Source organism: Notamacropus eugenii, chromosome 6 (assembly GCF_028372415.1).
Source record: "Notamacropus eugenii isolate mMacEug1 chromosome 6, mMacEug1.pri_v2, whole genome shotgun sequence".
Classification (NCBI taxonomy): Eukaryota; Metazoa; Chordata; class Mammalia; order Diprotodontia; family Macropodidae; genus Notamacropus; species Notamacropus eugenii.
This window is the reverse complement of record NC_092877.1, coordinates 302,327,842-302,348,081: the sequence shown is the minus strand read 5'-3', so window position 1 is coordinate 302,348,081 and position 20,240 is coordinate 302,327,842. Positions and strand designations below refer to the sequence as shown.

Here is a 20,240-nt window from a genome sequence, read left to right as displayed (position 1 = left end):
GGATGAATGTTAGGAGGGAGGTGGAGAGGACACACTGTCTCTTTCTCCTGTGGTGATTTCTTTCCCATTCCAGCTAAGGAAAGGAGAAACTGGGAAGGGAGCTAGGGAGTGACCTGGGACAGAACTGGAAGGGCAAGAAAGCTGTGAGCATTTAGAGGACTCTCAAGCAATCTATCCATCGATCCATCAGAATAGCTTTGGAGAAGCAAATGCTTGCTTTAAAGGAAAAAAAATAACCTAGTTAATGAACTCTTGCCTATATGCACCTGTTTGGTTGGAAGCAGTCCCCTCTACCTTGATCCAAAAAAAAAAAATACAGATTGTTCTCATGGTTGGTGACAATAAGGAACAAACATATTTTTGTAAGTGTAGTCTTATTTTCATCATTGCTGTTAACAATTTACACAAAGAAGCAAAAAACACTGTCCTTCTCAGCCCCAAGGAGTTTGCCATGTAGTTGCAGAGGCAAGAGTACAATTGGCCCAATGCCTGTGCTAAGTGCCAAACAGGCCATAAGGAACTCAAAAGATGGAGAGATTGCTAAGAATTACTGTTGTGTTTGGTGAAGGGAGTACTGGTTCTTAAGCTAAGCCTTGCAGAAAAGGTGGGATTTTGAATCAGAGTATAAAGGACATGGGGAGGCATCATAGACTGTGAAAGTCTCCAGAGCAAAGTGGGATGGAGCTGTATAGCTGAGACTTAAGCTCAGGGACTTTCCTACCTCCAGCGTATATGGTAGTTACCTATGGTAAAAGCCCTCTGCTGGTAAAGCTGGCTATGTTGCTTGCCTTTGATAACATTAGCATTCTCTCAAACTGGTTGATCAATTGATCAGTCAGTAAGCATTTTACTAAACACCCACTAAGTGTAGGTACTGTGCTAGGCTCTGAGGCTCCTAGAATAAAAATGAAACAATTTCTCCCCTCAAGGAATGTCAATTCTGTCAGGAGAAGTGATACCTACAAATGCAAGTTATTAGATTAAATCTATAAAGTACATAAAGGGAGATAGGGAGTACTAGACAGGTGTTGGAAAAGGCTTCTTGTAGGAGGTGGTGTTTGAGCTGAGTCTAGAAGGAAGGAGTTGTTGTTTGTCCTTTGTTTTCAAAGAGGACCATGATGTTAGGAAGGTGACTGCCATGACATGCAAATGAATTGGATTTGAGTGAGGGAGGGCTGTGCAAGGTCACCAGCCTCACTCTCTCCTCCAGAGCCATCTGGGTCCAGTAGCAAGATATGGAACAGGACAACTGGAGATGGCCCTAGATGCTAGGGATTCTAAGAAGGGATGGTGGGTGGGAGTGGGGAGGTATAGTGCACAGCCTGTGCATGAGATGTTACATGAGATATAGAGTGTATGAAGGGGAGTAATGTGTAATAGATGTGGATAAGTGAGCTGGAACCAGCTTGAGAAGGATTTTCATTGTCAAAAAAAGAGGAGTCTTCTTATGATTTTATTTATTTTTTATTATTTTTATTTATTTATTATTTAATCTTATTATGATTCATTGAGAAATGTACTAAAAACACTTGAAATCTTTATTTAAAAACCTTAAGTTTTATGTTTTAGATGATCTCTTGTGAAGTTTTATTCTTGAAAATTATGTAATGTATTACTGAAAGGAAAGTGGTTGTCAAAAAACCACTTTTTATGAATATTGGAGAAGCCATATATAGCACAATGGGTATGTAGAGGTGCTGTTGGTTGAGCTATGCAATGGTTCAATCACTCTAGATTTCCTTTAGGTGAAGGTCTCAAAAGAAATTCCCAAAGAAGTCAAGACAGAAACAAAGGTCCAGTACACACCACAATACAATCTGAAACAATATGACTGTCCAATAATTGGAGAATGGCTAAAAAAAAAACCCATAGGTGAATGTAGTGGAATATCACTGAGCAGGAAGAAATAATGGATACGAGGGACATATGGCAAAATTTGTATGAACAAATGCCAAGCAAAATATGCAGAAACAACAGAACAACATCCCTCCTCCCCGACTATAGAGGGACAGGGAAGTATTAGGAAGGAAATGGAATACATTGTGTGATAGGTTCTTGCACTGTATGATTTTGATTAACTTTTTTTGTCACAAAGGGTTCAACCTGAGGGGGGGGGGTGATAGTGAAAAATAATTGTGATGTATTGGCTTTGGGATATGGGCTATATTTCCCTCCTCTTCTTACCTCCTTGCAACTCACACTAGCAGGCTGAGTCACCTGGAGAGTAATGATCCAAAGTTCAAAGTACTCTCTTGGTCTACTCTCCTAAAACTACAGCTCACAATCCAATACTAGAATGTTTACCTTAACTCCAATCGGCACTGAGACCTGTTAAAAACCTCAGCTTAAAAAGGTCACGGTTCCCCCCTACATCCAGGGTCATCTCGAGTTGTCCTGTTCTATATCTTGCCACTGGACCCTGATGGCTCCAGAGGAGAGAGTGAGGCTGATGACTTTGCACAGCCTGCTCTCACTTAAATCCAATTCACTTGCATGTCATCGTGAATGTTGTGGTTCTTTTTGAGAATGAAGGACAAACAATGAGAACAACAGTCAGTCCAAGTACACAATTAGCTCAATACTATGGTATTCACTAAAATGGCATGACGAGAAACACTAGTAACAAGACGTCTCCTACATTAACCTGAGGCTCACTCTCTCACAAATTCAATGTAGTGGTTACAGCAAGCAAAGTAGAATCTTGTGCTTTCTGTTTTAGTATAATCAAGTGGCTCTGACTGAATAATGGGATTTAAGATCTTCTCCATCCATTAATGGGCCTGGGAAGATCTGTAGGAAGGTCCACACCTTTTGTTAAGTTGCTAATGAGGCACTGGTTCTGAAGAGTTGTGATGCCCTCTGGCTCTAAAAAATGTATAAATATTCTGAAGGTGAGGTTTTACTTTGGGGCATACTCTTTGGAAGTGTTTTGTGGCCAGAAGAGACTCTGGGAAGCTGCTGAGGAGCCCCTCCACCCCTTTGAAAACCCAGATGTTGGTGCTTCTCTCTCTGATAACTATGTACATATGTAATGGTCAGACCATTGGAAGCCCTGTCTGTTGGTTTTTATTTGTATTTTCTCTGAAGTTCAGGGTGCTGACTTTTTCCCCTGAACTAAGTGAATGATACATGTGCTTGATTAAAGTGATTGTTGACCCCTCAAAAGTTGCTTTCCTTTTAGAAATGCAGATCTAAGAACCTGTGATAGCAGGCTCCTTTTTGTATGTGGGAGTGCTTGCTGATACAGTAGCTAGTGTTCCCACAGGTAGAGAGACCTCCATTTAGGGAATACACATGGCTAAGGCCAGGTAGGTGGCTCAGTAGATAGAGCACTAGGGCTGGAGTCAGAAAGATTTGAATTCAAATCTGGCTTCAGATACTTACTAGCTGTGTGACCCTGAGCAAGTCACTTAATCTCTGTTTGCCTTGATTCACTTGCAGAAGGAAATGGCAAATCATTCCTGTATTTTTACTAAGAAAATACCATGGATAGTTTTGTCCACAGGGTCTTGAAGAGTTCTATATGACTCAATCACAACAAACCCCTAATCTTCTTGTGATGTACTTGCCCTGTTCTTTGTGGGCTGTGGGATATCTGTTAGGCAACTGCTTGCCCTGGGACTCCTAAAATTGCTCTGGGATTAGCCATGAGGTTCTGAAGCTTGATTTTGGTCTCCAGCTTGGGCCCCCCTGACATCTTGGCCTAAAGTACTATGCACTATTGGAAAGAACAGAAGCCTTTGTTTTGGGGGCAACAGGAAACTTAGTCTGACTTTTCAACAGCATCCTAGTTACAGGGGACTCCCGAGTCTTCTAGATGACTCAATTTGATAAATGGACTTTCTTTGAAACTTGACTTTCCAGATCTGGTCTTTGCAGGACCTAGCATCTCCTACCACTTTGTGCTGCTACTATAAGATGAAACTGCTAATTGGGGGCAGGAGGATGGAGAGAAAAAAAAAATCATCCTTGTGGCAGTCACAAGAAGGCAGGGAGAAGGAGAAAGAGAACATCTCCTTACTTGACTTCCTTCAACACTCAGCTTAAATCCTACCTTCTACAAATGTCCTTTCTTAGGATCCCTCCACAGCTGGTGCCTTCCCCCTAAGATGGCCTCCAATTTATCTTGTATATATCTTGTATGCACATAATTGTTTACATGTTATTCCCCCCATCAATCAATCAATTAATAACATTTATTTGGAGCCTACTGTGTGGTGGCAGGCACTGTGCTAAGCACAAAGAATATAAATACAAAAAATAAAGCTGTTTCCTGCCCTCAAGGAATTTACAATCTGGGAGGAAGACAATACACAAAAGGAAACTGGTGGGGAGGAGTGGAGGAAGAAAACTTAACCAGAGTGAGGGCTTGGTGAGTCTCAAAGCAGTGCTTTAAAATGGAAGCTTCTTGAGGGTAGGGGCTATTTTTTTGCTTTTTGCTTTTCTTGATATCCCTAGGTCATAGTACAGTTGATAATTGCTTGTTGGCTGACTGACCATTGGATTGTTTTCTCTCTCTGTTTCCACAGCCCCAGTAGTAGGGACTTAGTCACCTCCTGTTTGGTAAGTGGGCACAGAGAAGGGCAGCAGGTCAGACCTATCTTCTTTGCCAGTCCTCATTTTCCTGTCCCTTCCATATTCAAGCACACCACTCAAAAGATATAAGTGATGACTAGGCCACTCATACCTGCCACTTGAGGTCTGAGAAGGACAAAGCTCTTTGCACATTTGACCACTCAGACTCTGAAAAGGGCACCACCCTTCCACCCTATTGTTTCTTCCACTTGTCCCTTGCGTCTTATAATTTCACCCAGCAAAAGTGGGGGAGAGAGACAATTAATCAACAGTGTCTAACCACCCTCAGCCCCTTAACACAAAGACGTAATGACAAAAAGCATCAGTGAAGCTTTAAAAGAAAATCATGGTCCCAAAGAGCTAATGCGGCTTTATTAGGAAGAACAGGTTGGGTAAGATTAACCTAATTTTCTTTTCTAATAGGGTTACTTACTGGACTGGTAGATTAGAGGAAGAATAGATAGAGTTTACAAAGATTTTGGCAAAGCCTCTGAGAGGTTTTTTTGTTCTATCTCTATGGATAAGATGGAGAGAAGTTGGCTAGCTAGACAATAGTCTAGTTACTTAGATTTGGAATGGATGGAATCAGCAACACAAAGAGAAGTCATGGTTTCACATCAGCTTGGAAGAAAGTGTCTAGTGGAGGACTCTAGCAATTTATCCTTAGCCTGGAGCTATTCAACATTTTTATCAATGACTTTGTTCAAGGCATTTTTGTATGCCTGTCAGATCTACAGATGACACAAAGCTAGGAAAAATAGACAGCAAATTGGATGTCGGTCAGGAGCCAAAAAGATTCTCAGATCATAGACTGAGAACTGGAAGGGATTTTGAGAGGTCACTGAATCCAACCTCTCGTTTTACAGATGAGGGAACTGAAGCCCAGACAGGTCGGACAATAAACATTTCTTAAGTACCAATTATGGTGCCAGGCACTGTGCTAATAAAAGGAGGAAAAGCAAAGAAAGGCAAAAAAGAAAATTCCTGCCTTCAAGGAGTTCTCAATCCAAGAAGTGACTTGCTCAAGCTTGCCTTGGCAAGAGGAAGTAGAGAAATCAGGATTTCAATTCAGGTCCTCTGAATAAAAATCCAGCCCTCTTTCCGTTATCCCATATTGCTCCTCTCATTCTAGAATCAGCATCTAAAAATATTCAGAAAACTACTAGGATGGAATATCCAAAAAGTCCACCTCACATATATATGTTGGGGAAGTTGTGGCAAGGTAGTCATTTTTAAAAAGATTCAGAGGTTTTAGTTTAGAAGCTCAAAATGAATCAATAGAGCAAGACTACAGCCACCTAGGGCAAGGCGATCTTAGGTAGCATTAGGGCTGGAAACCACATTACAAAGGAGTTAGAAAGGTGGGGAGTAATTGGTGGTGGCCAAGGGAGGGGGGAGAGTGGAGCAAGAGAAGGAAGGAGAGGAGGGAGGGGGAATAGATTATCCCTGAGAAACACCTGGCCAGCAGCTGCGAGAGACTACAAGGGCTTTTGACACCAGATCCTAGGACTATGGCCAAGCTTCCACAGGGAGATCCACATTTAGGTTGAGTTAGAAGAAAGCTTTCTATTCAATCTGGAGATAAGACTGCTAGATTAAGTTGGAACTGATAAGTAAATTAGTAAGAACAGAAATACTTGTGCTGTTTTTAAAACTTTTTTAAAGCTTATTCTTTGTCATTTTTGACCCTAGTGTATTACAACTGCTTTGATTAAGGGTTACACACATATGTACATGTATAAATATGTTTGTTGTTTAGTCATTTTAGTAATTTATGACTCCTTGTGACTCCACTTGGGGTTTTCTTGGCAAAGATATTGGAGTGGTTTGCCATTTTCTTCTCCAACTCATTTTACAGATGAGGAAGCTGAGGCAAACAGGGTTAAATCACTTGCCCACAGTCACACAGCTAGTAAGTGTCTGAGGCTGGATTTGATCTGTCTTCTTGATCTCGGGGCCAGAGCTTTATCCACTGCACAACCTAACTTCCCTATATACATCTTCATAAACATATACACGTGCATATGCATACAAATACACACACACATAAAAAGAAAGATAATGGGAGCATGCGCTAATTTTTCATTAACAGTGACTATAACTGCCTGTTTCAAGGCATCTACTTCTTTTTCGTGATAGTAGACTCTAATTGCAGGGTCAAGAGAGTTTTTTGGTATTGTTTTTTTAAAGGAGAAAAACTGTTGAGTGTGGAAAGCAAACATACAAAGATAGAATAGCAGAAGAATAAACTTTTCACCTCAGCTTTAAATTCTCCCACTGTGCTACCCTAAATTAGTGTTTTCTGTCTCAAACTATATAGCAGACTGCCAAGGTATCTCTATATTTTCTTTTGAGGGTTGTTGGCCACACCATGGGTTTGGCTTTTGGAATTTCAGTAATAAAGGACCAGGAGCTGGGGAGAAAAAAGCAAGGAGTAAGAGGACCTTCATGCAGAAGAGGAAAAAAGAGTCAGTATTTTAAGTTAACGGGTTTTAGAAACCCATGTTAGTGAAATGTATACAGTTTTGTAAATTTTTGTTTGTCATTGACGAGTATTTGCGAAATACCCCTGAAGTGGGTGCTAAACATTTGGAAATAGGAACTGTGAGCATTTAATATACTTGAATTAATTGCTTGTTGCTATCTAGCTATTGTCTTTCACTAAATGCCTTTTCAGTTTAATTCTTTTATCATCTGGCTGGGTCTGGTAATAAAGATACACATCAGTGGGGGCTTGTCGCTGTGAATTTGAATAGATGACTATCCCTAAGATAACCATAAACCTGGGTATATGTAAGAGTACCACAGTGGAAAAGCCCCAGTTTACAAATTTACTTTATCATTGGGTTAAGATGACCCCAAGTCAATTTTTGTGTAAGACTAACAAAGGGTACTATGACAACATAAATGTCATATGTTCACATGGCCAAAGCCTCATGGAAGATGGTCATCAGACCAAAACAAAGTCAGGAATGGTCTCAAAAGAAGTTTAACACACCTCACCCCTCCTTTATCTTTGGTCTTCATAGGAATTCATGCCGAAGAAGAGAGAGGATTGCCCTGCATCTCTTTTGAGGCATGTGTATCAGAGACAGCAGGAAGGGCAGTTAGAAGGATGTCATTCTAATTCTTTTTGTTTTCTTGTGAAGATTAAAACACACACACACACACACACACACACACACACACACAGACTGACTCTTCTATCTCCCTTGTATCTGTCTTATCTTCTGTAGTTTCCCCAATATAGTTAGTCTGGGGAGAAAGAGCCTAATAATTTTTAAAAGATGGCTCTGAACGTGTGTGTGTGTGTGTGTGTGTGTGTGTGTGTGTGTGTGTGTGTGTGTGTGTGTGTGTGTGTGTGTGTGTGTGTGTGTGTGTGTGTGTGTAGAGGAAGTATTCAGGGAGGAGGAGGTCTACATGGAGCAAAGATGTAGCACAGAATAAGACACCAGGGGAATAAGAAGGCTGTATAACCACTCACTTTGGAAACCTTTAGATAAGGGAATGGAAAAAGCTTTCCTATTGAATGTTGATTCAGGGTGGGACAGCAGGAACATGTCTTCTCTACAGGGCTGGAGGAGGGGAAAAAAAAATGATACCAATTTTCTTTCCCTTCAGCATTGACCACTTCATCGTCTTCTCTGGATCTTTTGTGGGAAAGGAGGCAGGCACACAATGGGAGAAGTAAATTCCCACCTGTCCAGAAGCTCTGGAGCCAAATGAGTCTTCCTCCCCTTGCCCATGGCCCCTCCGGCCCCCACTGCAGAGGCATCATGCCTTTATTAGCTTCTCCTCTGCTATTCTGTATCTCTGCTTATATATACTGTTTGCGATGTGACCGGAGTTATAGTTGCTGTGGGAACAATTGGTTTGAATATCCTGACTTGTGTGAGATAATAATCTTCTCCTTTGGCATGCTGATTTTGTAACAGAGTCATAATAAGACAGGGGATATTTACTTGAATAACAAACAGTGTTCTTCACAGTCACAATCTTGGAAACTACAACAGCTGAGGTAAAGCAGAGGGCTGCAGATCTTGGGGTCTCTTTTGTATTACTACAAAAGTCAAGCAGGAGAGAGGGAATCAGGGGTATCTGAAGGGGGGGGTGAGGAGCTTGACAGGGAACAGTAAATGACAATTCCAATGTTTGTATAGCTATATCCAGGACCAATAGCTAGCATTTGTACAGTACCTTAAGGTCTGCAAAGCCCTTAGCAAATTTTGTCTCACTTGATCTTCAAGAGGATCCTGGAAGGTCAGTGTTGTGATCATCCCCTTTTGCAAGAAAGCGAGGCAGACAGAGATGAAGTGACCTGCCCAAGGCCTCACAGGTCGAAAGTATCTGTGGCAGAATTGAACATCTAGCATTCTATCCATTGCATACTGCACCTTCTCTTCTTCCTTTTTTTCTCCCTCTCTCTGTAAGTGAATATGGAAGAATGGCTACTTCTATATCTATCTATATACATACATCCATAGCTAAGAAAAATAAAGCTATCTGGGGAAACTAGGTGATGCAGTGGATAGAATATTGGGTCTGGAGTCAGGAAGACTCATCTTTCTGAGTTCAAACTGGTCTCAGCCACTTACTAGCTGTGTGACCCTGGGCAAGTCACTTAAACCTCTTTGCCTCAGTTTCCTCATCTGCAAAAAATGAGCTGGAGAAGGAAATGGCAAACCATTCCAGTGTCTTTTCCAAGAAAATCCCAAATGAGGTCACAAAGAGTTGGATGCATCTAAAAATGACAGACATGACACGAAACAGAGCTATCTATATCCACATCTATCTATCAGACATATACAAATATTAAAGAGCTCCCATTTCATCAGCTTTTCAGTCCAATGAACACTCCATTCAGCTATGTTACGACGTCTTCATCTGGGTAGCTATAGGAGTAAAAATTGAAATATGAAGGGAAAACTGGTAGCCTGTTCCATTCACTCGTTCATTACCTCTCCTTCATCTCTCTCTTTCTCTCTCTCCCTCTCTCTCTCTCTAAAGAACCATTTCAAGTTTAGTCCAACATGTATGCCTTGTTAAGGATCACATACTCACTCAGTTATTATGCCAAACCACTGTAGAAGACATACAAAATCCTACACCTGAAAAATTTATTTCATGTCTGGAAAAATTCCAATCACTTATGTCTGGGGAACTCACAATTGTAGAACACATTTTCTTTAAGAAGAAATTACCTTCTGAATTGATAATAAGTATGAGAAATTTGAGCTTTGAAAGGAGTTCTTTGGGGGTAGACACAGGCAGTGGAAAATTGGAGTTTGCAATGAATGTGCCATGTCATCTCAACCACAATTGCACTCCTGCTTTGTGACATCCTGTTACAGTAAAACCTTTTTTGTGGAAAAAAAAACACACATGCTGTGAAAAATTGCTTGTGGTGAAAGAATTCCCCTGTTCTAATTAGAAGGCCCATAGGACTTAATACAAATAGAATCTCCCCAGAGCAGACTAAAATGCCATTGAAAATAGAGGTTCATGAAACAGGTTGTAGACCAGGGTAGCACTTTCTTATGCCCTGGGTATAGAATGCCTGAGAAAGTTTTCACCTGATTTCCTTTTTTGTCAATATCCTTCTTTCTTCTCTCTCCTCTCCTAAGTCTACCCCTCCTGCTTTGGACACTTACCTGGCTTTAATTAGTTTGTTGTTAGTACCAGTCCCAGAAAAACTCAAAAAGAGGAATCGAACTGAAGAAAGGAAGGAGACAAGTGGTTTGCTAGTGCTTCTTTGCTGATGAATGCTATCAGATCTACTGCAGTTTTTTTTTTTCAGTGGGGATTTTAGGTATCAGAAACAGCATAATGTAGGTGAAGAAAGTGCTGGAGCTGGAGTCAGGAAGATTATGGTTGAAATCCTGCTTTACACACTCAGTAGCTGTGTGGCCATGGGCAGCTCAATTACTCTTCTAGCCTCGATCTTTCATCTACAAAATGGTGATAATAGTATAGATATTACTAAGCTTACTGCATTTTTGTGCGGATTCACGGAGACCACAGGATCATAAGCTTTAGAACTGTAAGGGACCCTTAGAGATCGATGACCTCATTTCACCAGTGAAGAAACTAAGACCCTCAAGAGGTTAAGTAACTTGTATAAGGTAATGCAAGTAGTAAGGGACAGAGTCAGTGTTGGAACTTCTGTCTCCCAAGTTTCCTGCTTTCTCCTGCCCTGCTGCTGCCTCTGTAAACCTATATCAACATCAGAAAATAAAAACCCAACACTAAAATAGCATTTCACAAAAGTCAGTACCTGAAAATAGGTATACACACACACACAAATATATAGTAGGCATAGGTGTATGTGTGTATCTATCTATGTATATAGATATGTATCTGTCTATATCTACATATGATTTGTCACATGTAGCAGAGACTACAAAAGAGAGTTAAGATACAAGAACAGAACCCAAAGGTGCTTCATGGGTTGTGACATCTACATGAACTCAACCAAAAATTAACAAAGGTGCATCAGGAAAATGCCGGGTCATATAGGAATGCTTTTAGAATGAAAGAGTTATTCAGGATCAGATCACTGCCACGAAGAATGACAGAAAGGTCAGTCTGAAGGAGCCCAGAATTATTGATCAGTGCAGATTATGCAGTGGCATGATAGAGACTATAGATCACTTGAGGCTGCAAAAATTTAGCATCTAGATGACACCCAAGAAAATATATTTAGAGGGCTAGAATTATACACTGGAAGCTTGCTCTGCTTTCTAAACTAACAGATGATAAACTCGCATCCTATAAAGATAACCCTCAACATAACCTTGAGAATTCAACACACAAACTGTACTGGGACCAGATGATCATTACAGACAGAACTGTTACCTACAAACTTTCAGACATGATTTAATTTAAGAACAACATTTTCAAAATATACTGAATCCTCATAATCTCCAAGCTACATGATATGAAATGCTTTCACAACACAGAGGTCTAGCAGAAGAAATTAAAATCAGTGGGGGAACAGGAAGAAGTCCATGATGTCTCCATCATCTCATCTGTTATGGGAGGTGTTCTCAAGATGTTTTTAGAGAGTCTGCAAAAGATGGTCATCTTTTCCAGCCCAATTTTAAAAAAAATTACAAGAAGCAGATATTTTTCTACCTTTTATAGCAGTACCCAGATCATTAAATGGAAAAGAGTCATTGCAGGATAGTAACTTGTCCTTGGTCTGTTTCTATCTAAAGACCATCAGAAAAAAAAAAAAAACCAAAAACCAAAAAACAAAAAAACCCAAAGATGAAACTAACTTAAGAGTGATAACGATTTGCTTTTTCAGTCATGCCCGACTCTTTGTCACCTCATTTTGGTCATCTAGTTCAACTTTTCCATTTAACAAATAAGAAAACTGAAGTATAGACAAGTTTGGTGATTTGCCCAAGGTCACCCAAATTGTAATTGAAAGAGTTAAGATTTGAATCCTCCAAGTCCATAGCCAATTCCCCTTCTCACATGGCTTCCCTCTTCTTTCCTTTTTTCTTACAAACTAGAAAGTCATCCCAAAACATGAACTTTTCCATACACAAAGGAAAGAAAATGAGGTTTGTACATGAAACTCTGAATTTACTACATAGAACTTATTCTCGCTAACATGCATTAATTTAACATGGTGGTACCAACCTGTGTGTCTTCTTCTGAACCTTCTGCGTACTTCTAAAAATGGTTCATTTATTCACTTTTCTTTCTTCTTAACCTTTTTTTTCATGTTACTATCATTACTTCCCTCTCTTTCTCCAACAATACTTGCTCTGCCCCATAGCAAAAATAGGATCAAGCCAAACAAATTTGTGTTATAGTAATCATGTCTGGAAATACATATCACATTCTGTAACCACCGTCTGCCATTTCCCAAAAGAAAGGTGGGAGCCATGCTTTATCACTGGTCTCTAGGAAGCATGGCTTGTCACTGCACTGATCAGAGTTCTTAAGTCTTTCAAAGTTGTTTACATTTTAGTACTGTGGTTTTTGTCTAAACAGTTCTGGTTATACTCATTTCACTTTGTATCAGTTCATCCAAATCTCTTATCTCTCTTTTCTGATTGCATCAAAACTATAGTTATACTCACATCTTAGACCAGTCTATTTTGCAATTTATGCCTATATTTTAAATTATCAATAGGATAATACTGCAAAGTACTGTTAAACCATAATATAGATGTCAATTATTGTTATAGCCAATGGAAAGGGATGAAAACAGTTTTTGCTTTTTTTTATATGTAACCTCACAGATTTAGAGCTGGGAGGGAGTTTGGGGGCCATCTCTCCCCGTCTTGAAATTACTGTGTATTATTTTGCATTTACTTGCTTGTGCATTCATGTTCTTTCTCCCCTTTCTCCTAACATATAAGATCCTTGAGGAGAAGAGATTTTCCCTTTTCATTCCTAGTGTCTAGCATAGTGCCTCTGGCTATCTATCTGAGGCAGCCAGGTGGCAGTGCATACAGTATGGGGCCTGGACTCAGGAAGATGAATTCAAATCTGACCTCAAATACTTCCTAGTTGTATGACCTTGGGTAAGTCACTTTGCCTCTGTCTGCATCAGTTTCCTCAACTATAAAACTGAGATAATAGTATTTACCCCACAGGGTTGTAGAGTGCTTAGCACAGTTCCTGGAACACGAGAGGCATTGCTTATTAAGGCAGGTAGGTGGCAGTATACAGAGTGGTAGGCTTGGAGTCAGGAAGACCTGAGTTCAAAGGTGACCTCAGATACTTACTAGATGGGTGACCTTGGGCAAGTCACTGAACCCTGATTGCCTCAGTTTCCTCATCTGTAAAATGAACTGGAGAAAGAAAGGGCAAACCATTCCAATATCTTTGCCAAGAAAACCCCCAAATGGCATCATAAAGAGTCAGAAATGACCGAATTGCTTGTTCTCTTTACTGCCTACTGGCATTTAATTAATACTTACTGAATTCAATTGAATATAATTCAACCCCCCTTACAGATGATGAAACTAAGGGCCAGAGAAGTTAGGTGATTGGCCTCATGTCAGTGGAAGAATGAGGATTTGAACCCAGGGCCCCTGATTACAGACCTAAAATTCTTTCCATTAGACCACCAAGTGACAATTTGACAGCATCTTTCCATATGGGAAATGGGTCATACAGCTCTGGTTACTTAGAGTGCACAACAGTATTTGGTGGGCAGGGCAGAAATTTTTTATACTTATAAAACTTCGATGTTCATAAAGTATAACTTGTCTTACAATAAGGTGGCTCAAAATAAAATTTTACATGGTAGAAAAAAAATCAGGGTTAAAGGTTTTGCTTTGATTTAAAAAAAATGAAACAGTGAATTGCAAATAATTTTTATTCTGCCTCCATACTGCCAATATAATTGTAACTTCCATTTATATCTTAAGGCAACATACAAAGAAGGCAAGTAATGGAAAATGGAATGTTTTCCATTGTCCACTAAAAAAAAAGAGAAACTTTTCTGATGAAATCTCTATGATGAAGGGAATTCTTGAGTAATTTTTCATTAGAATAGCCCTACTTGGTTATGTGGTGAAGAAAGAGAGAAGAATGACCATCCGCATAAAAGAATTATGTGAAGTTGACATTAAGGTTGAGATTCAATCCAGTAAAAATGAAAGAAGTCCTGAGTTAAGCCTGTCATACAGTCCATAAAAAAGCACAATCAATATGTGTTTTCAAATTGTTCTTGCTCATATTAAGCCCATGGTAACTTGGAACTCAAATGGGCTTTTTATGGAGATTTATTACAATTGCACTGCCTGGTCTGTAATGGGAAGATATCATCGTAAATAAAGAAGAGAATATTAAAGTGAGCAGAGAGCTAAGACAGATATAGAACTTGTCAAGGTGGTTAAACCACAAACTTGTCTTACTTTGTAAATAAATGATATGCATGGTCAAGATAATGTGTGCTTAGTTACCAAAAAAAAAAAATCACTAAGTTTCTAATACTGGCTTGAACTGCTTTGGTATGAATTTTCTAAGACGCACACTCATCTTTGCTGTTCTGAGGATTTTCCTGAGCTGGGGAATAATTTTCTACTCCTTCCATTTCTGGGTATCGAACATGCTGTACCACTGAAATACCTGGATGCTTCTGTCAAAGGGTTTTTATGATAATTGCTGATTTGGTTCATTTAGTTCCCCAAGAAAACAGGGAACCAAACATGGCAGACTGTACGTTCTCTAGGTTTACCCTTAAGGTTGGAGTGTGGCAGCCAGTGAAGTCTTCCCCACCTTTTCTTTGGACAGTTGAACCTGTGTAAGTGACCATGTGTCTGTTCCTGGCTTTGTTGCTTCAGCTGTTGTGAAACCTGAGGAGATCAATTACCATTCCCTGCCCCCATCCCATGCTGAGCTCCTGGGGAACTGCTCCCAGTTTCCATGTCTTCTCACCTTTCTCTACAACGGCTCCCCATTTAAATAAATATCTACTGGATCTTTCCTGAGACAAGAGGAAGCCCTGTAACTCTCATTCCTATTAAATGATTCATCAGAATAGATTAACCCTTAGGAAACTAATATTTACCAAAGTGTCCCTGGGGACACATAATTCAATCTTGTAGCCACTATAAACAGACCAGTCCCATCAGGGCAGAATATACTTTCTGATTGACCAGGTTTACAAGTGTGTTTGATTAGGTTTAATTAGCCTAAAAGCATATAACAGCATTCGCTTTGTTAACGACTGTGCAGATATTTTCTTCTTGGGGCGTACCAACTCTCACTGTGGGGCAGGGACTCAGTTAAAGTGTTGTTAGAAGAGAGAGGGCAGTAACCGGTGCTATGGCACTCTGAGGGAGCCGATTTACAGAGTTTCCTTAACCAGACCTTCTTATTTGTTGGTACCACTTACTGCCCATAATAAGCTGTATGCACACTGAATCATGACTGCCAAATGGCCATTTGTGGGTTCAATTAGACACCTGTACCTTCAAACAAGGTGCAAGTGCCTAATTGTGCCTGCATGTAGCTACTTGTGAGTGTAATTATACAGAAATCCAGATGCACCTGGTCCTATGTGCCACTTGTGTATCAACAACTGTGCTTTCCAAAGGTTGAAGATATGTCCTTTGAACAGCAGAGGAAGCCATAGAGGTGCATATTTAGAATAGCCTTTTCTTTTGGACTTCCATTCAATTCACTTCCACTTATTAAAAGCCTGTGCTAAGTTCCTGGGATGCCAACACAAAAATGAAACCCCTCCTGGCCTGAAGGAGCTTACCATCTACTGGGTGAATGGTGTTCAACTCAAATAGAATTGGGGATAAGGATTCCTGTAGGTCCCATATTGACTTAGAAAACCACATGTTAACATCTATATTCTATTGTATTCTTATCTATTTTGTTAACCTCTTTCTAAATATATTTTAATCCACTTCTGCAGCACTCAGGACTGTTGCTATTATGTTTGACTCCTCTGGCTTAAGATAGGGCAAAGATACTATATCTACAAAGATAAATAAATACAAGGTAATTTCAGGAAAGGAGGGAGGGCAGTAAACAGCTGAAGGGCTCAGAAAAGGTTTCATACAAGGGGTAGCACTGGAAATGGGCCTTGGAGCAAGCTAAGGAAAATGATCCAAGAGATACTGAATGCTTGGACTTCAACTTGAAATGCATGGGATCATAGCTTTAGAAATAGGATGAACTTTAGAGATTACATAACCCAACTACTTTTTTACAGTTGAGGAAACTGAGGCACACTGAAGTTTAGGTGGCTTGTTCAACATCACACAGTGATAGAAGCAGGATTTGAAACCAGGCCCACTGACTTCAAATATGGTCCTCTTTCCACTATGCCACTAAATTCTAATAGATTTTTCAGATTAAAGCAAGAGCTCCAAACATCTTTTGGTTTGTCAAGGTCCGCAAATCTGAATCTGCTGCATTTGTAAGAAGATTAGGAACAGCAGTAATTCATACTGAGACAGCAGAACATGAAGAATCTGTTCTTTATGAGGACGCTCTTGGATTTGAATTTGTCCTTCGAGGTCAGAAATTCTGGGGCCAAGGTTAGAAGTAGAGGTGACACTCTGTGATTAGAAGAGAGGTTTAAAGTGGGGGCCAGGTTGACAATGCATAGTGGGCCCAGGTAATTATATTATCCTAGTTCTTATGTCCAGATCATTGTCCCCATTGGTCTAGATAAATTAGATTCCATAGAGATGTTCACATAATGGGTCATTCATTTCAATGTCATATTGCTTCCCAGGATCAAAGGGCAGGAAGGACCTCAAGACATCATCTCGTCTGAGTTAAAGTAATCCCAGAAAGCATTTTCTACATTTTTTTCTAAGGTGACTCTAGAAAAGGGAGATGACAAAACTAATCTTTGTTCTAGGAATTCTAATATCCATTATTCCTATAGTCATCATCTTAGCTGCTTGAAATACTTTGGATTTATCACAGCCATTAGCATAGAACCCAGATGTTAAATATGATTTTTGCAGCAAAAAATTAATTGTTCATCTCCTGTCCTTCATCAACAAATGGACCCTATTTAAGTTTTGAAGCTTCATTGTCACAATCCCCACTCTCACAAATGAGACTGAGTCCCAGAGGTACCAGGTACCAGTCTAAATCTCCTCCTCGGGGCTATAGGGGTTATTTTCTAATGCCATCTACTTGTGACCACCAAAGGTATACCTCCCTCCAAGAGGGAGGGGAAGGGAATGAGCATTTATGGAGAGCCTATTGGCCAAGTACTATGCCAAGCACTTTGCAAATATCTCATTTGATCCTCACAATAACCCTTCAAGATAGGTGCTGTTATTTCCATTTTACAGTTGAGGAAACTGAGGTTAAGTGACACACAGCTAATAAGTGTCTGAGGCAGAGATGGGACCCAGGTCTTCCTGACTCCAGGGCCAGCACCCTATCCACTTCACCACTTTGCTGAATCATTTATTTAGCCAGCCTTAAGTAGCTTTTAGAAAGAGAATATTTAGAAAAGGAGTATACTACAATACTAAAGTATTGTAGTAAGAACTGTTGATACGAAACATCTCTTTATTTGGCCCTAGAAGTATATAAAAAGTCCAAGGGAAAGTGGGTGCAAGCTTAGAGAACACATGTGATGAAGAGGTTTGTTCTCACATTCATGAGACTCAACAAGTTCCCCTTCAAGTTGGATGAATCCGTGCCCAGTCTGTCCTTCAGTCCTAATGCAGACACCACCATTGGCTGATATGGAGACTCTGCTGTAACACAAATGGAAAGACCACAATTCTCTGGACCCTCTGAAGCTACAAGGCACTCTTCTTTCTGGCCAAAAGAACTGAAGAAGGGGGCCTTCAGTCCCTAAAGGGAGACCTCTCTCTCTCTTCTAGGCACTCCTTAGGATTCCTCAATTCCTTGTTTCTATAAAGACCAGGAGATCCTTCAGTTGATTTGAACATACTTTCACTTCACTCAAAGACTTTCAAGGACTTTTCACACTTATGTTTAAAGCCTGTGATCCAGGCTGACTGATGGAGCATCCTTTAAGTGAGGGTGGGATGACTTGATTGAGTAAATACAATCAACCACATGCTTATGCAAAGATTATTCACTTTTCAGTAAAGTATGTCCTTTAGTTGCTTTCCCAGAATGGACATTCCTGGAGTTACAAAGCGCTAGCTTAAAACCCTATAAGATTTCTGAATAGTGGTCCCTTCCCTACATACCCTCTCTATAATAAGAAACAGTAAACTGACACAATACAGTACAATCTGACGACTGGTCTAGAAAATTTGGTCTTTTCTATCACTTCCTTTGTTCCCCCCTCCTTTATCTGTAGGAAGATTTCCAAAGCAGTTATTGCTTTGGAATTGCTTTGGAATATTGGCTTCCCACTATTGTTCATATGTACAGATCAATTAATTTTTCTTCAGGTGAGCATCATTTTTTTACCCATACATATACATCCTATTAAACTCTATTTTTCTAGCCCCCTCCTCCATGCTTTTTTGTTTAATCTAAGGAAAAATCTCTCTTTTTCTTTGTTTAGCTTGTGAGCCAATAGAAACAGAAGCACTTTGAGGGCATATTTTGTTTCTTTATCCCTAGCACAGGTTCTTACACACACACACAGTATGGACATTTTTATTGAAATATACATATTTATTGAAATGAAAAAAATAATCTTGAGAATTGAACACAGTTTTTAAAGGAAAGTGCCCCAAAGCAAGCAAGGCCATCAATTTCCTTAGCTTTTGAAAATATCAAAATATCTTCTTTAGAATCTCCATAAAAGTCTCCATCTCTATCCTATAATCAAATCCACTTTCCCTGAAGCACTAACAATTTAGACAAAGAAAGCACTTTCTTATTCAATTTTATTGTTTTCCTTAAATGCTACAATTATAAGTTTTATTTTCTACCATTTTCCCCCCATCCAAATCTACAGCGTACTTCAGCTACATTACAGGTTAAATAGGCTTTTGTGGGCTGGCCTGGGAACCTAACCACCTCATATAATATTGTTTCCATGGGAAAACATTTCCAAGTTCCAAACGATCAATTTACAAATGGACTTTTGTAAGTTGGGGGACTGCCTGTGCTAGTGATGGATTTACACCGGCTTCTCCATGACTTCCCACCAGTCTTCCAAATGGCCCTAGCCAAGATGGCTGGCCAGGTCTAAGAGTGCCATGGAACACAGGAGAGCCAAAAGAAATATATGAGGACTGAGCCCAGAGTGGTGGCCTCATTAGCCCACGTTCTAACTAACTGAGCTAATCTCTGTGCCCTTGAACACTGGAATTAGTCTTCCCTCAGGCATCTTGTCTCATGAGGGAAAAACAAGTTCCTTTCATCTTTCCTCACTTGGAATCTTCTGATGAAAATTGTATAAATAATCTTAGCTCATGTTCAGGCCTAGTTGGAGCTTTGAAAGGTAAGCAGTTTTATTATTTAAGAAACTAAAACTCACCGACACAAAGAAGAATCCTGGACTTTGAGTCACAGAGACCAGGCTTCACAGCACAGATCTCTGTGGCACTTAATAGTTATATAGCCTTGGACGAGTCACAAGGCTGGCAACTCTCTAGGACAGGGGTGGGGAACCTGTGACCCTCTAGATCCTCAAGTGCAGCCCTTTGACTGAATCCAGACTTCACAGAACAAATCCCCTTAGTAAAAGGATCTTCGGCCAAGACATTAAAGGAGGCAGATGAATGGCACATCTGAATTATTGTGGAGGAGAAATTTTCAGTCGGGGAGATCTTAGAGTTTTTAGCATGGAGAAAATCACTGGCCTAGACCAAAAAAAAAACAAAACCCCCAAAACAAAGGAGGTAAGGAAGGAAAGAAAAATGTGTTTTTATTTTCAAATCATAACAAAAATTGAATTTATAATGTTGTTATAACTCACTTGCAGAGTGGAGCAAGACATTTTAGAGCAAAAGTTGCCATAATTTTTAATGAAGATCTTAAATTACTGTTGTACAAAATATAGCTTTTTAAAAGTTTTTTTTTAAAGCATTCCATTCCCTTTGTACAACAGAACTGAAAGACTTCTCCCATGTGCTGTGACCATCTCTCTCTTCAATGGTAGAGTGGAAGTGGACTTGCTTGGATCTGGAGAAACATACTAGGTTCCGATCCCAACTTTCTTCCTCAAACCTGGGTGACCTTGCGCAAATCATCTCTCTGAATCTTAGTTCCCTCAT

At 39.9% G+C, this 20,240-nt stretch overlaps 1 protein-coding gene across 12 annotated transcripts in view; it reads right to left on the bottom strand.

Annotated features, from left to right (window-relative positions):
• The window catches only part of PARD3B (par-3 family cell polarity regulator beta), a 1,282,024-nt gene that overhangs the window by 31,610 nt on the left and 1,230,174 nt on the right, over window positions 1-20,240 (bottom strand). The window contains exon 24 of one of the 12 annotated variants that reach the window (XM_072620103.1): window positions 1,581-20,240. The exons of the other annotated variants lie outside the window; for them this stretch is intronic. Within the exon in view, the coding sequence (XP_072476204.1) occupies window positions 20,237-20,240 (4 nt within the window). The 3' untranslated portion in view covers window positions 1,581-20,236. Of the gene's footprint in view, window positions 1-1,580 lie in introns of those variants that run through there. 12 annotated transcript variants of the gene reach the window in all.